Source organism: Cercospora beticola, chromosome 1, assembly GCF_033473495.1.
Source record: "Cercospora beticola chromosome 1, complete sequence".
NCBI lineage: Eukaryota > Fungi > Ascomycota > Dothideomycetes > Mycosphaerellales > Mycosphaerellaceae > Cercospora > Cercospora beticola.
The window spans coordinates 2,511,899-2,527,430 of NC_088935.1; the positions used below are offsets into that span (position 1 = coordinate 2,511,899).

The window sequence follows — 15,532 nt, forward strand, 5'->3', positions numbered from 1 at the left end:
GCGAATGACGCGAATTGCTGCCTGGGGTTGATTATGCATGTGAAATGCAAGTGAGCCTCGAGTGAGCACGTTGAGTTTCTCCAGGATGCGACTCTCACGCGTGCCAGCATTGTGCACTGCCGGTGAATCTGCATTTCTGCCGGCCCGGATGGACCTAGGGAAGCCCCAGTGATAGACAATTTGGTCGCTAGAATGGTATTCGACAAACAGCAGACAGATACAATATCGGCTGACTTGATTAGATGCGTATCAAAGCAGACAGCAGTGCTAATCTGTGCTTGCTGAGTAGTCGTTGGGGCGCAGGTTCGCGCATTGCGAGCATACCACGTGCGAGAACAACCCAAGTTCACAGAAGTGACCCAGCTCTCCCAATAACATCAAATCATATTTCCGTTGAAGCCGAATTGACAAAAGTGGCCAGATTGCTGCTTGACCCCACTTATGCGACTCATTGTCCCGTCATGTCTTCTGCGTTCGCTTGCTGATATTCATTCGTTGCTTGTCCTCCCATTGTGGATGAATAGTACCACTTTCTCATGATGGGGCCATCGCTAGCCGTAGGGCTGACGGGAAATCGTTTCCTCTCAATCAAGCTCATATCACAGCTTCTGATATCGGCGCAGTCGGCTAGTAGCCAATGTGTCCTCGATGCGGGCAGCAGGAGAGACCTCAAGTACACCTCACAGACCTGACCGCCATGTTGCGGTCCGTGTCCGTCCACTCCAAAGCATCATGGTCCTGGACTGTTCCACGTTCCTCTTATTCCACTCATCTGTTCATATATCCCTCTTTCCTCGCAACTCACTTATCCCCCATCCTCACCACTTGTCGCAGCTCCTTCTTCACGACCTCCGCACCATCCTTCGCAACCTCTCGTGGAATTGTCAAGTCCGGTCCACCCGTCCCATTGGTTATATTTCCACTTCCATTCTCCCCTTGCAGTGCAACATGCTGCATGACCAGCTTCATAGCCTCATCATAGCTCTGCGCATCTCCACTGCGGAACAGCTTCTCCACGTAATCGCGTACATTCTGAGTCCAGCCTGCCGCATCAAGTCGCTCGTGTAGTGATGTCTGGATGCGTCGTATGCCCCCGTTCTGGAGCAGAGCGAGATTGATGCTGTCTTGTGTGGACGGGTTGTATGCGGACAATGCGCCGTTGACGGCTACTTTGCGGTCGGCGGACATGGCGGCGGGTGTGATGCACGCACGGTGAGCGTTGAACTGCTGATTCTCTTCTGCAGGATTATTATTATTGTCAACCAGCTGTTAAGATGAACGGAACCAGAAGCAAGAAGGACGACGTGAACAAAGCCGTGACGATGCGCGAGGTGGCAGGGGTGGGTCCTCTAGCGCGTAGATCCGCTTTCACATGCACGTCCAATTCTCCTTTTTGTATTCTCAGTCGAGCAGATCCTGCTACACGACCGAACGACGGGGACTACTATGTACCTTGGAACATGTTGTGGATGACAAAATTGATGAATCTATGCTTTGCAATATGCTCATACTATTGAAAATTTCCTCTCTGAATGATTGTCCACAAGGCCCGGTCGACCTGTCCCTCCCTACAGGTAGTCCTGGACCTCAGATGTGAAAGACAGTAAAGTGATGCTCGAACGCACGCTCCTCGCTACACGCGTCAAGTCACTGCATGATGAAAAGAGATATGCTTCGCCACGCGAACGCTGTCAATGCCTCCGTGAACATCCAAACATTAGCAGAAGGGCTTTCTATACTCGTCGTGCCCCCTTCATTATGTGCATGCATGCACATGATTCTCCGTACAATGGAGTTACAGTATCCAAGGCCTCGTCGTTCCAGTCAAACGAATCGCTAGTTGCTAGTTCCAATTGTAGGAGACTGCTACGCGAAGAAACGGTGGTGACAGAAGACCAGTCGTGTTGATCAGACGGAGCAGCCGTTGACATCGCTACAGGGTCGACCTAAGACCTGCGGGTGACGTTGTCTCTGCGTTCGAAAGGGTCTCGGAATTTGATTTCGCTGGTATGTTCGATACCTCGGAGCAGTTCAATATTTTCAATGGGCATGCCGTCCCGCGATTGGTATGTCGGCGCGCCCTTCAGGATGCCAAAATCGACGATCAGAATCCGACCATCCTGACTGGTAGCCACGATTCGACGATAGTCCGATTTGGCTGCGAGCATCCAGCTCGTCGTCCACTCCTCCCCACGCCAGAGTTCCTGTCCAGTCGTGAAGTCGTACACGCGAAGATCGAGATCGTAGCTTCCAGACACGACCCTGTCGTTTGCGCTATCCAGCCACAGCGAACGGACGAGCTGCGAGTGGCCCGTATACTGCATCACCTCCCGTCCAGTATCGGTTTCGAACTTGTAAGTGATGTTGTCGTTACCACCAGCCAAGACATGCTTCATGTCCTCGCTGAATTCCACAGCAGCAAGGCCTCGCTCCTTTGGGCTGAACTCTTTGATCAGCTTCATTTGATTGATGTCCCACAAGCGGGCAATGCCATCTCCGCTTGCACTGACAAGCAGGTGGCCTCGCAATTGAACGGCATTGACAGGACCTCTGTGGCCGATCAATTCACCCCTCGCTTGCAAAGTCTCGCGATCCCACACGATGATTCTCGAGTCCTTGCTGCAAGAAATGATGTGCTTGGCGTCCAGCGCAACATCGAGGACACCACCAGCATGCTTGCGCAGGCGTGCGATCGGCTCGAAAGTCTTGATATCCCAGACGATCAAGTCATTATCTGAAGATCCCGTCACTAGGATCTTTTCATCGTACTGGAGACACAAAATGCTTGCATCGTGATAATATTTAGGCTCCTGATAGATGTTGTCGCCGTATGCCGTGCCATTCACACTAGCAGTCGCCATGTGGAACGATGGGTAGTCGACAGTGCGCAGCACTTTAGGACCCGCTACTGGCTTCACATTCGGTCCTCCAATAACGCGGAGACATTGGTAGGTATTGATGTCCCATACGCGAATTGTCCTGTCTCTCGATCCCGTGATTATGACATGTTCGTCGAACTGTAGGCAGTAGACACTATCAGTATGCCCCGACAAATACACAGCCTTGCCTGCCTCATCGGCACCAGCTCGCCAGTTTTGCTCGAGTTCGACGCGGGCTTTATACATCTTTCGCCATTCCTGGTTGGCTCGATTGGCAAGACCTATGCCCTTTCCTCCCACTTGGACTGGCGGGGGGTCGGTGTAGACTTGACGTTGATATTTGCGAAGGAAGATGGTGCGCCACACGGATACGTCCGTAGCCATTGAGTGCCACTTCCGGCATACCTGTTCAGCGTTGAGCAGATTTGGCGCGTCCAAGTGCTGGAAGACGAGGAGAGATAGCTCTTCTGGGAAGATTCTGGTGAAGTCGTGGTTGGCTGGCTCGGGCTCGAGCATGTCCACATCTCCGTCGGGGTCGCGAACAGAGCCCATGTCAGAACCGCTGTATGTGGACAAGTCTGCACCGCTATCTGCTGCACTGCTCATGGAGCCCAGGTGATGCCGACGGTCGTGCAAATCTTGATTGGATCCTACCCATTCCGCCAACGATCCAGCCGGTAGGAAGTGGTGGTTGTGCATGGCAGCGGCCTTGCGAGCAGCGTCACCGCCTGGCGCGGAGCCAATGGAAGGAGTGAAGCGACTCCCGATAGCAGGTCGTACCGGCAGGCCCAAGGTACTGCTTGGTGCTGGAGTGTCCTTGCGATCACCCAAAGGGAAGAAATTGTTACGATACTTTCGAGGTCTGTCGTTTTCGTGTCGAGCGCTGCGCTTGGATGGCGAGGTGGGTTGTTGTTTGGTGAGTAAGGCAGGATTGATGCACGCCGGCTCATGACTGTCAATGGGGTTGGGGGTGCTTGACCTCCGGCCGCGTGACACGGGCAGGGTGTAGCGGTGCATGTTCTCACGCAGCGTATTCACGCGGTCCCTCGAGTACCTGGACAGCCGCCTGCCGATGGAAGCGGACTTGGCTGTATCGCCGTGCGGTGCTTCGGTCTGCAGCGGGGAGAGAGGCTTTCTCGCGCGTGCAGCGTGCGCCTGTTGCAGATGGAATTCCTGCTCCGTAAGGTGCGGCGGTATGTCCTCCCATAGCCCAAATGCATCGGCATTGGCGGCTGTAGTAGCAGGTGACACGGTGAGCACGTGGACGTCGTTGGCGGTATCGTCGCGGGACATGCGTCGCTGCGACAGGAAGGCGGCTCCTTTGTCGAAGCTGCTGGGGCCAGCAGCAGATGCTCGCGGCGTGTGGTCGTCGCTGTCGGAGGATGATTCGTAGTCCAGCGGCTGATTCTCCTGGCCGCCAGCAAAGTCGAGTGTTAAGGAGGACGAGGCATGCACGGTGTGCGGTCGCTCGTCTGACATGCGTGGGCGGTGGAGGGTATAGCGGCCGGCGAAGGAGGCAGAAGCGGCGCCGTCGAGCATGGCGGCAGCGACGGCGGTGAGGATGGAGTCGGGATGCGAAGTGATGTGCGTAGGCGTGTATGCGTGGTTGCGAGTGTGTGGTATGTGCCGAATCCGGACAGGCTGGCAGCCAGTCTGCTCGCGGCCAATGCAAAGCAAGCGGCGTCGAGGACCAGTGTCGGCTGTGGAGGTGGAAGGAGGGTGGTGCCGCGGTGGGCGGCGGCGGCGGCGGAGGCGTGGTTAAGAAGAGAGATGAGCGTCCAGAGCAAGGAGTGATCTATAGTTGGAGCGATGATGAGAGGACGGCGCGAGGACGGCGTCTGTGTGGCCCTGGCAACAACGACGAAAGGACAGGACGGGTAGGAAACAAGCAGCGCAACGCAACGCAACGCAGCGGCAGCAGCAGCAGGAAGCGCAGGCCGTGCTGGGCAGCGACGTTTATAGCAGCGGCGCGGTGCGGCGAGACATGCAAATGCTGGCGACGCTGCTCCGGCGGTGGAATCAAAGACTTTGAGGCGTGAAACTCGTCGCCCGGCCTTGTAAATCTCTGGGTCCATGTCCGATCGCAGACAAGTCACGCCCGCCGTTCCAGACGACGGTCATTTGCCGGTACGCTGACTGGCCCTCCCCGGCGTATGATGGGCCATGATGTTGCTGCTGCTGCTGCTATTGCTGCTGCGCTGACGCTGCCGCCCCCGGGCCTGAGGTCACCGCCGTCACCCTCAGTTCTGCCACGCCCGCTGTTCCATGTTCGCCGCCGCAGTCTCTGCACAGATTCCTGCGCTGCCGTCGTGCGTTCCGCCACCATCCCGGCCACGCCGCGTGCCAAGCTTCCAGCCCATCAACACGCTGCTTCCATCAGCACCGGACCATCTGCGCGTCTGAGGTACAGTACCACTCTTCAGCTGTACCCTTCGCCGCCCGTGTGCAACACACGTCGACCCATCTCCTAGGCGCGAGCAGGCGCCAGAAAGCGCTTGCATCCAGCCCAGCATGCCGCGCACCGCATCGATCGACCCATTGCCACTTCCATACAAGCTCTTCTTTCTCTGGATAGAACCTGTGTCCACCATTGTCGGCGCATACTTCGCCCACTTTCAGCAGGAGTACTACATGCACGCCACCGTGCCCGATGCTGGGGCGATTTCGATTCGCGAGTCCGTTGTCCTGTCCCAGCTCGCCAACCTGTACTTTGCCTTCACCTTAAACGAAGCTTTGGTTCTCCGCGCTACGAGATCTCGCAAGGTCTGGAATACCCTTCTGCTTGGCCTCCTCATTGCCGACTTTGGTCACATCTACGCCTGCAAAGCTGCTGGATTCGAGCTCTACTACAGCATCTGGAAGTGGAATGCTATGTGGTTCGGGAACCTTGGTTTTGTTTATATCGGCGCAACTTTACGAACATGTTTTCTGCTTGGAATCGGCCTTCCGAGCTAACTGCGATAATGCGGACGCGTGAGCAGTCAACTCAGCGCGGCATGAGATTGAGGACATGCATGTACAAACAACATTCGGATGCCGAACTCCTACCGAATTGTAACCGTGGCCCGTACTCGCGACACCACTGTACCAGGACAATCTATACGTTCGTCACTTGACCGCGTTACGAGTGTCGCGAGCTTCTGGGCTCACGCCAAGCCATTCAACCCTAGGGCATCTGGGTACAATGTTCCAGAGCTACCTTCAGCCAAACATCAGACCTAGAGTACCACAGTTCCCGAGTTCTCGACGCTTGAGACGTACGACTAGTTGCCGTAACCAATAAAAAGTCGAACACTTCAGCTGAACAATTCAGGAATGCTTGGTTCGATCAGATCACCCTCAAACCATTGGGGCCCAAGCTGTAGATTTACCTCTCACGCAAAACACGTGAAGCTCCGCCCATGCTTTCGTCGACGCCAATCTCCGTGCGGGCTCTGTTAGATTCGAAAGGCGGCAATGCGGCAAGAGCGGATTGTAAATCGCGTCCAACGTCGATTGCTCAACGATCTGATCAGCTTCTGTCGAAACACTTCTCACTCATTGTATATTGCAGTAACAACGTGCTGTGTTCCGCGAGACGCAAATGTGGCATGGGATCCCATGAGCCAAGGAAGGACGAGCGTCGACGTCGACTTTGCGGCACATGCACACTCCTGTCATCTCGTGTCATGTTCACGTTCCTGCATGCACTGTGCATGCAGTAAAAACAGCCACCACTTGCTGCTAATGCGGCCAACCATCTCGGGAGCACTCGCGAATGCTGCTCACTACCTTTCGCAGAGCAGCCAGAAATGTCTAGCTGACTCGTGAGAGGTGGAGCTGACTCGGCTTGGAGCCGATGACGACAGACGGCAACCCCAGCACGCTCGTGAAAAGCATTCGTGCAGTCTATAAACCGCAGTGAAGCCATGAAACGTGCCATCTCGTGTAGACAGTACCTGCAGTAGGATATTCAGTTGCATTGCACTTTCCCTGTTCCTCCATTGTACTCAACATGTCCCTAGCAGGCAAGAATGTTCTCATCACGGGTGCCTCAATGGGTATGGGCACAATTCGATACGCTCACCTGGACAACTGCTGACAAACCGTACACAGGCATTGGCGCTGCCATCGCAAGACGACTTGCAAAACAGAAGGCGAATCTGATTCTTCTGGCCAGAAATGAGAAAAAGTTGCAAGAACTTGCACGAGAACTTCAAGTCGACTCTGGAAGACTGGTCTATTGCACAGCCGATGTGTCTCGCTACGATCAGGTGGAAGATGCTGTCCGCAAAGCTGTCAAAGAAGTCGGTGACATCGACATCCTCGTCAACAATGCAGGTCAGTCGTTGCGAATGTGCTTTCCGCAACATACTCTGCTGACCATTGACTGTCTTAGGCTTGGCTCTTGGAGCTCCAGAGAAATTTCCGGACCTCAAGATTGAGGACATTGTGACTATGACAGGTACTAACATCAATGGCTATATGTTTGCAGCTTATGCTGTGCTCAACGCCGGAGGGATGAAGAACAGAAAACGCGGAACTATCTTGAACGTCACATCTGTGACAGGTTTGGAAGGCATGAGTGTCCTTGCACGTAATTTTGGTCCCCAGGCTGACTCCAGTAGTTCCCCCATTTCCGGGCGAGGCAGTTTACCACTCCAGCAAAGCGGCGCAAGAAGCCTTCACGAATGTCCTCCGAGCAGAACTGCAAGAGACGAACATCAAGGTCTTAGCCCTCCGACCTGGCATAGTGGCGACCCATTTTCACCGACAAAGAGTAGGGGGCGACAGAAAGTTGTACGACGATTTCATGGAGGGCATGGAGCCACTATTGGACGATGACGTTGCAGAAGCTGCTGCATTCATGATCAACTCGGAGGAACGTGTAAGCGTTACGAGCATTTCTGTGACGCCGACAGCACAACGAACCCTGCAGGTCAGTTACTTGTGCGATGCCGAGAATCGACGTGATTACTGACAAAATACAGGTCATCGACAGAACTTGGAACGATAGAAATCAGCAGAGTGGCTCTGGTTCGCAACAGAACAACTCTCAGCAAGGCAATCAGGGTGGCCAACAAAGCTCGCGAGATCAGAACAGTGGTAAGTATAGTTGCGGAGCGTCATAATCTTGATATACGACTAATACAAACTCAGGAGGGTCGAACAGTAATGATTCGAACAACCAGTCGAACAACCAGTCGAACAACCAGTCCAACAACCAGTCGAACAATAAAGCCAGCCAACATAACGATGATCGTCGCGGTTCGGGACAGACACGAGGGCAGGATAACCAACAGCAAAACAACTCTCAGAGAGATCAAGGCCAACGCAACGACCAACGAGGCAACGAGTCCTCTACCACGAACTCGGGCGGTAACAACCAGTCGTCTGGCAGCAACAACCAATCCAGCTCATCTGGTAACAACCAGTCGTCTGGCAATAACAACCAACAATCCAGCTCATCTGGTAACAACCAGTCGTCCGGCAATAACAACAACCAATCCAGCTCATCAGGAGGCAATCAGAATTCGAACAAGAATAACAACAACAACCAGTCCAGCTCACCAGGCGGCAACCAGAATTCGACCAATTCGTCGAACAACCAGAGCTCTGGGTCTAACTCTAACAATTCGTCAAATACCCAGTCCAGTCAGAATCAAAACAGCAATAGCAACAACGGCGGCGGTGGCGGCGGCGGCAACAGCGGTAATTCAAACTCCAACTCCAATTCCAACACATCGGACTCGAGCTATGGCAACAGCAATAATGCTTCGTCTGGACAAGGAAACTCGTCGAACAACTCGTCTTCAAACAACAAGGGTAGCTCAAGCAACGAGAGCGGCAATTCGGGCAACAGCAACAGCAGTGGAAACAACAGCAGTGGAGGAAGCGGGGGAAATAGCAATAACAGTGGAAGCAATAGCGGCGACAATCGTATGCCAGGCAGCTACTAATTCGTTGCCAAACGGAGTTCGTACTTTTGTGTATAGTTCATGTGCCAATTCGGAGACAATATACTTCCTGTCTTGAGAGCATATTCCATAAACTTGGCCGATCCAAAGGTGGATCAACGATCCAACGCAATCACATCTCAGCCAAACCTCATTTAGATAATACCTCAAGAACATGAAACAGGATGCATTGAAACGTGGTCACAAAGTGTACTTCCAACAATTCTTTCTCTACCAAGCAAGCTGCGCCAGATGCTATGCATTAATTCAAATCATGCCATCGTAAGCACTCCCGGACCGGGACGCAAATCTACTGCAATCATCCTCCCGTATTCTTCGTGCCAAAAAGAGAAACTTTCAACACTCGAGTGCTGAAACTGAACAGATGTGAATCTCAATCAACAAACTCCCTCATCACACCTTCTTCTCATCTCCCATAGAGCTCTGAGTAAGGTATCGCTCAAAGACACGCGTCTCCAAATCTTCCTCAGCCTTCGCACTCTTGGAAGCTCGTCGTCGGAAGTAGATGCGCTTCGCCCACTTCCATGCCTCGACACCAGCGAAGAAAAGACCAGAAGCGATAAAGACAATGCCCCATTCCCATTCGATTCCGCTGTGCCTGAACACTTCGTCACTGATGACAGGAATGTAGAGGATGGGGAAGATGAGTACGAAACCGGCCACGACGGCCCAGAAGAGGAACTGGTTTCGCCAGACGTCCAGCATCCATTGCGTGAAGTAACGGTCCGAGTTTGGTTGCATGCGGAAGAACGATCGGCGCATATCGATGACTTCCCAAGCCAAAAACAGCGAGAACCAAGTGAGGCAAGCAAAGGCGGTTGCACGAGCGCGGAAGATGAGCCCACAACCATCGCCGACCGACTCATTGCAGCCGACGCCGATTTGACCGGATCCCCAGCCGTAGAGGACGAGCACGAAAGCACTAAGACAGAGTGCAGCAATCCAGAGTCCAAGAACGACCATGTCGACCATGAGCTCGATGGAGAAGATACCACGCTTGAGGGACTGTGGGGGGCGTTGCAGAACATCAGGTGCCTTTTCTTGGAAACCAAGACCCATATCAGGAATACCTGCTTTGCGTTAGCGAAAATCCGTCGACCACTTCTGGTGGTGTTTCGACTTACCAGAGGTAATCATGATGATCCAAAGAATCTCGATCGGGGAAATTGGGAATACCGAGAGCTCAGCATCGTCCTTGAAGACGAGACCAACGAGCAGAACAATAGCCTGGGCGACGTTCTGGGCGAGCAGGTGCAGCACAAACTTCTGGATGTTGTCGAAGGTACGACGTCCTTCTTCAACAGCAGCGAGGATACTGGCAAAGTTGTCATCAGTCAGGATAATGTCAGAAGCGTCCTTAGCAACATCAGAACCAGCTTGGCCCATAGCGATGCCAACATCTGCTCGCTTAAGAGATGGACTGTCATTCACACCGTCTCCGGTCATGGCGCAGAACTTCTTGCGTCGGTGGAGGGCTTCGATCATGCGGACTTTGGTGTTTGGTGCACATCGAGCGATGACCAGAGGCAAAACAGGCAGTGCGTCAATTTCATCATCTGAGAGTGCGTCGAATTGCGAGGCAGTCATGACCATCGCATCTGCGATATCTTTGCTGAGTTCGTTCATCTTCGAGGGCAAAATACCGACTTGTGCAGCGATCGCTCGGGCAGTTCCAGGATGGTCACCAGTAAGCATGTGGACTTCGATACCTGCCTCGTGGCAACGGCGGACAGATGGGCCGGATTCAGGGCGTGGTGGATCGTAAAGACCAATGAGGCCGCGGAAGACCAAGTCTTGCTCAACCGAAGCGCGATCGATTTCAACGCCCTCTTCATAGGTTTCGTCGTAGTCACGGCTAGCCAGTGCAAGCACACGGAGACCATGCTTTGCCAGGGCTTCCATGTTCTGCAGGATGATTTCGCGGTATTCCTCAGTCATCTCCACGGCGGGCTTGTCGTTCTCTGGGAAATAGGTCGTGCAAGAAGCAATCACGCGCTCGACTGCGCCCTTGGTGAAGGCGTACATCTTTTCAGTGTGGAGGTCTCTGTAGATGACACTCATCTTCTTGACGTCAGAATCGAAGGGGAACTCCACGAGCAATTTCATCGCCGGATTGTCGCCAGCTGTGGATGCTCTACGGTTCCATTGGAAGCGCGATGCGAAAACCTGGATAGCGATTTCAGTGGGATCGCCGCGTGCGTGCCACTGGCCGGCATCTGTCTGATGTACTGTCGCAAGGTTGGCCAACGAAGCAGCACGCAGGTAATCCTTGAGAGCATCGTTGTTTTGCAACAACTCCGCGTAGCCACTCTTCTTGTCCTTGTCCGTGAGTTCAACCTTGTGTGGCTCTTTCTCGATGAAGGAAATGTCGCCTTTGGTAGGATTGAATGGCTCGTCGGTTTGATCGATTGTGTATGTGCCGTGTGCGGGGACCCAAGCCTTCTTCGCCACCATTTTACCTTGAGTCAGCGTGCCGGTCTTGTCGGAGCAAATATCTGTGACTGCACCGAGCGCTTCGAGTGACCTCAAGTTTCGGACAATGACGTGACGCTCAACCATGCGGTTGGTGCCAGCGGCCATGGTGATGGTGAGCACGACAACCAGCGACGCAGGAATCATAGAAAGACCTGTAGCCACTGCGTAGATAATGATTTCTCTCTGGTTGCGGAATTCGTTCGCGCCGAGCACAATAATAGCGCAGATGACAGCGATGAAGAACAACAAGACTGCTAACCTGGAGAGCTTCTTTTGCAACGGTGTTCCGACATTGACGCCCAGAAAGTGACCGACGGCATCTGTGCAGGTAAGGACGGCAGCTTGAACGTAGCGGTACGTCTTGGCCTTGCCTTCCTCGTTGCGCTTGACGGGTCTGACTCTGCTGTTCTTCTTTCGAAGTGCGGCAGCGATGGATCCGATTTCAGTGTACATACCAGTGGCGAAGACGATACCGGTAGCACGGCCCTTGGTGACTGTCGAGGAGCTGTATGCCACGTTGAGGCGGTCACCAGGACCAGTGCCCGGCTCAAATACATCGTTGTGTGCCTTGCGAACAGGGAGAGACTCGCCGGTGAGCAAAGCCTCATCAGTCTCGAAATTGACTGCGTCAATAAGACGGACATCGGCAGGGATAGTGTCTCCGGTTTTCAACTCGACCAAATCGCCTGGGACGATGTCGACGGTTGGCAGGCTCTTTGACTCGCCGTCACGGACGGCTTGGGCAGTTGGCGAACTGAGTGAGCGGAGCGAATCCATGGTCTTCTCGGCTTGGAACTCTTGCTGTAGATACACGTGATTAGCGAACGCTCAGCTTTGGCGAATCTGACCGCTCCCATTGACCCTGCCTGGACAGTGCCACTGTTCTGCGAGCTCAAAGTATCGTTCAATGGACTTACAAAAAATCCGACTGCAATGTTGATGAAGATGACACCGACAATGACACCACCTTCGATCCAGGACTGAATGGCGAAGGACACGACCATGGCAATAATGAGGACCAAGGTCATGGCATTGGCTATTTGCCTGACCAAAATCTTGCCGGGGTTGACACCTTTGCCATCCCCGAGCTCATTCTTGCCAAATTGTTCCAATCGCGAGCTGGCCTCGCTCGCGGTGAGACCATCATCGATATCGGCGTTGAGCTCCTCGGCGACCTGCTTCCACTTCAGGCAGTGGGCAGGCTGGCTCAATGGTTGGTTGGATTGTCCGGAGACATGCTCCTCCAGAGCTGGGTTCTGCTGCTTTCCCATAGCGTTACCTTATCATAGGCGGGCGGGGAGAGAGGATGGAGAGAACAATGAAGCGGAGGAATGCAACATGAACGACTTGTTACCGCTTAGCGAAGGATGGCGGATAAAGAACAGTCAATGGGCTTTGCTTCACACGTGCGGAGAGGGTGATGCAATGGCATATATGTACGTCCGCGGAGCGGCAAGCTGGGTCAAGCAAAACTCACAATCGACGGATGACAAGAAAGCATGTCTCTTGGGTTCCAAGAACGCCCTTGGCGCAGACCCGTAGATGCGTCCTCAACCGCTCGTATGGACAGCGGCGCCGCTGCTTCGCACACAAAGCACGGGGCCGCGGGAAGTTCTTGCTCTGCACAGCATGGCACTGCTGCCGGCGCGCGGTGCTCAGCGGAGCGGAGGTGGTGCGCGGCGCTGTCGACGGCGAGGGAGCTGAAGGCACGGCGGCGTTGCCAGTGGTGATGATGGCATCTAGCCAAGACCACGCGCCGCCAAGTGCTCGCGATGATAGCGTCGGCGGACGGCGTTGATTTGCTGACTTCGCAATGCGCGTACTTGTGACCCTGCAGGCGATTCTGTCGCGCTTCTAGCGGCTTGGCGAAGTCTTGAATGGCTTGCCGTAAGCTCGCTAGCCCGTTGCCAGGCACGTCAGTTACGCCGACTTGCCACGCCGCCCCACCGCGAGTGGTGTAGGAAAATGGGTGTGGAGGCCTTCCTGCCCGAAGCACACCGACGTCATCTGCATGCGACGCGTGAGCCACGCAGAGAAACGACAAATTCGCCCTGGTTCTCCCGGTGCCATGCCAAGATGGTTGTTCGGCGGAGGAGGGCCAGGTGCGGAGCGGGTCAAGCTGCGGGTGGCGATGGGGCGGAACCGCGCGCGAGGAGGATGGAAGATGGATGAGGCCGCCAGCGAGGTGCTCCTGCTCCCATACCAGGCGGCCTCCGAACGAAGGCAGCAAGGCAGCGTCGCGCTTTCCTCCGCGATGAAAGTGCTTTTCGCGGGGTGGTCGTCGCCGATCAACGCTGCCCATGCACGCAGCTCCGAGCCGCGCTCCGAATGGACACGCCTGGCCTGAGGAAGTTGACGCTGACGTGCTTGCTGCATGCCATCATCTGTACAAACTGCTCACCACCCCCACCTCCCTGTTGACCGCAACAACCACACCGCTCCGCACCGACACACCCTCACCACCGCCACCATTAACTTCCTACGCACCTTCTTCACCGGCGCGCGTTCAGCCAGCCCGAATTCCGTCATGGCCGCCAAAGCAAAAGCACAGGAAATCATCGACAACAATGCAGTTGGTAGGGATACATGGTCGAGAGCAGTGACGCTCTGCTGCGGACAATACTGACTGCCATCGCAGCCGTCTTTTCCAAGTCGTACTGCCCGTACTGCAAGGCTACCAAGTCGCTTTTGAGCGAGTTGGGCGCAAAGCCATACATCATCGAGCTTGACCAAGTCGGTACGTAGCTGGGATCCGCGAATGCCACAATGGGAGCTGGTGCACGGCACTGACAGATACGCAGATGATGGTGCTGCCATCCAGGATGCCCTCGAGGAGATCACGTCTCAGCGTTCCGTCCCAAACATCTTCATCGACCACTCGCACATTGGCGGCAACTCCGAGCTGCAAGCCAAGAAGAGCCAGCTGCCTGACCTTTTGAAGAAGGCCAACGCTGTTTGAGAGGTGTGGACGGAATAATCATGTACAGGGACAACGAGAGCCTTAAAACACGACAGAGTTGTCATGAAGTTCGAGTGGCTGCATCAACCCCACACTTACTCAATCATATCTCATACCACGTTTTCAAATGATCGGTCACTGGCAGCATGAGCCATGGCGAGTCTGCCTCATGTCTAACTTGCGATCCTAGTCGAGATCGCCATCTAATGCCATCTTCCGCATAGCATCCAGTGATTTTGAAACAGCCATTTGTGCTCCCTCCCTGTGCTGCTTGGACAATGCCTTGTGCTGTTCAGACCCCTCCTCGAGATCAGCATGTCTCCATTCAAACGTATAAGCTATTTCCAGTCAGCAAATCCCGCAGAGACAGCCAGAGAACAACACTCTGCACATACTCATAAACAACTCCGCTCCATCCTGCCCCGACCCATGCGAAACAGTATTCGTTATGACCGCACCATCCGGCTGAATGAAGTCCACCTGTTCGAAAAACGTACGCCATGAGTACCCGTTCCTGATGCCCAGACTCTCAACCTATGCTTCTCCAAATTACTCACCTTGGCAGGATAATACGACTTGCAAACCTCCCTCACTTCATGAGCCGGAATTCCTTCTCGATCCTTGAAAGCCGCAACTCGAACCACTTCATTTTCTTTCTCCTCGATAACTTTACAGCTCGTAATTATCGGTACAAAACGCTGAGCTTCACGGATTTTGATCTGTAGACCTTTCCAGACTTGTCTGCGAATGCGACAACATCGTCTTAGTTTCGGCTTATCGCATGTTTGAGAAGTGTAGAGATTATCTTACGTACTCCTGCGTGAGGGTCGGCTTAGCGCCTGCGGGGTTGATGGCTTCGGTATACGCGACGTTGATGGTAACCATGTTGTGTAGAAGAAATCCCAAGCCTCTTGGATGTTAGGACTGTGGGTAGTGCCTGTTTCGTGCAAGCAGAAATAGAAAGGTATCAATCCTGCGACTTGATCGACCCGCTGAGTTTGATCCACTTGGCCAAGACTGTGTTCTCGTACCTGCGGTCTTTGGACTGCTTGAATGCTCGGGAACAAAGGTAATTCTGAACTTGTGTGCACTTGCATGTATGAGATGATCGATTGCAAAGGAATCAGTAGCTTGGCGGGCCAAGAACTGGGCATCCGGGACAAGAGGAGTAGCTGAAGCACGAGCTCTCAGCGCCAGGTGTTCTAAAGAAATAGAGCGGAGGACGAAGCAATGATACTTTTCAGCCTGATAGTTTTCCAGGT

The 15,532-nt window shown here is 53.9% G+C and overlaps 7 protein-coding genes across 7 annotated transcripts; 3 read left to right on the forward strand and 4 right to left on the reverse strand.

The window, feature by feature from the left end:
• Positions 1 to 801: 801 nt before the first annotated feature.
• RHO25_000985 (uncharacterized protein) lies at positions 802 to 1,188 on the reverse strand (the record flags this gene model as incomplete). The annotated part of the gene is made up of 1 exon (XM_023593594.2): positions 802 to 1,188. The coding sequence occupies one exon, from the start codon at positions 1,186 to 1,188 to the stop codon at positions 802 to 804; it is 387 nt and encodes a 128-aa protein (XP_023458487.1).
• Positions 1,189 to 1,946: 758 nt separating this feature from the next.
• Positions 1,947 to 4,418, reverse strand: RHO25_000986 (uncharacterized protein; the record flags this gene model as incomplete). The annotated part of the gene is made up of 1 exon (XM_023593595.2): positions 1,947 to 4,418. The coding sequence occupies one exon, from the start codon at positions 4,416 to 4,418 to the stop codon at positions 1,947 to 1,949; it is 2,472 nt and encodes an 823-aa protein (XP_023458486.1).
• Positions 4,419 to 5,390: 972 nt separating this feature from the next.
• On the forward strand, positions 5,391 to 5,834 carry RHO25_000987 (uncharacterized protein; the record flags this gene model as incomplete). Its single annotated transcript, XM_065602065.1, has 1 exon — positions 5,391 to 5,834. One exon carries the CDS (start codon positions 5,391 to 5,393, stop codon positions 5,832 to 5,834), a length of 444 nt encoding a protein of 147 aa, XP_065458137.1.
• A 1,039-nt stretch (positions 5,835 to 6,873) lies between these two features.
• On the forward strand, positions 6,874 to 8,818 carry RHO25_000988 (uncharacterized protein; the record flags this gene model as incomplete). The annotated part of the gene is made up of 6 exons (XM_065602066.1): positions 6,874 to 6,919; positions 6,975 to 7,199; positions 7,258 to 7,437; positions 7,487 to 7,797; positions 7,850 to 7,964; positions 8,019 to 8,818. 6 exons carry the CDS (start codon positions 6,874 to 6,876, stop codon positions 8,816 to 8,818), a joined length of 1,677 nt encoding a protein of 558 aa, XP_065458138.1.
• A 411-nt stretch (positions 8,819 to 9,229) lies between these two features.
• Positions 9,230 to 12,582, reverse strand: RHO25_000989 (uncharacterized protein; the record flags this gene model as incomplete). Its single annotated transcript, XM_023593598.2, has 3 exons — positions 9,230 to 9,906; positions 9,961 to 12,112; positions 12,229 to 12,582. The coding sequence occupies 3 exons, from the start codon at positions 12,580 to 12,582 to the stop codon at positions 9,230 to 9,232; spliced, it is 3,183 nt and encodes a 1,060-aa protein (XP_023458483.1).
• Positions 12,583 to 13,838: 1,256 nt separating this feature from the next.
• Positions 13,839 to 14,270, forward strand: RHO25_000990 (uncharacterized protein; the record flags this gene model as incomplete). Its single annotated transcript, XM_023593599.2, has 3 exons — positions 13,839 to 13,887; positions 13,950 to 14,048; positions 14,113 to 14,270. 3 exons carry the CDS (start codon positions 13,839 to 13,841, stop codon positions 14,268 to 14,270), a joined length of 306 nt encoding a protein of 101 aa, XP_023458482.2.
• A 186-nt stretch (positions 14,271 to 14,456) lies between these two features.
• Positions 14,457 to 15,155, reverse strand: RHO25_000991 (uncharacterized protein; the record flags this gene model as incomplete). Its single annotated transcript, XM_023593600.2, has 4 exons — positions 14,457 to 14,608; positions 14,666 to 14,750; positions 14,828 to 15,011; positions 15,085 to 15,155. The coding sequence occupies 4 exons, from the start codon at positions 15,153 to 15,155 to the stop codon at positions 14,457 to 14,459; spliced, it is 492 nt and encodes a 163-aa protein (XP_023458481.1).
• Positions 15,156 to 15,532: the final 377 nt, after the last annotated feature.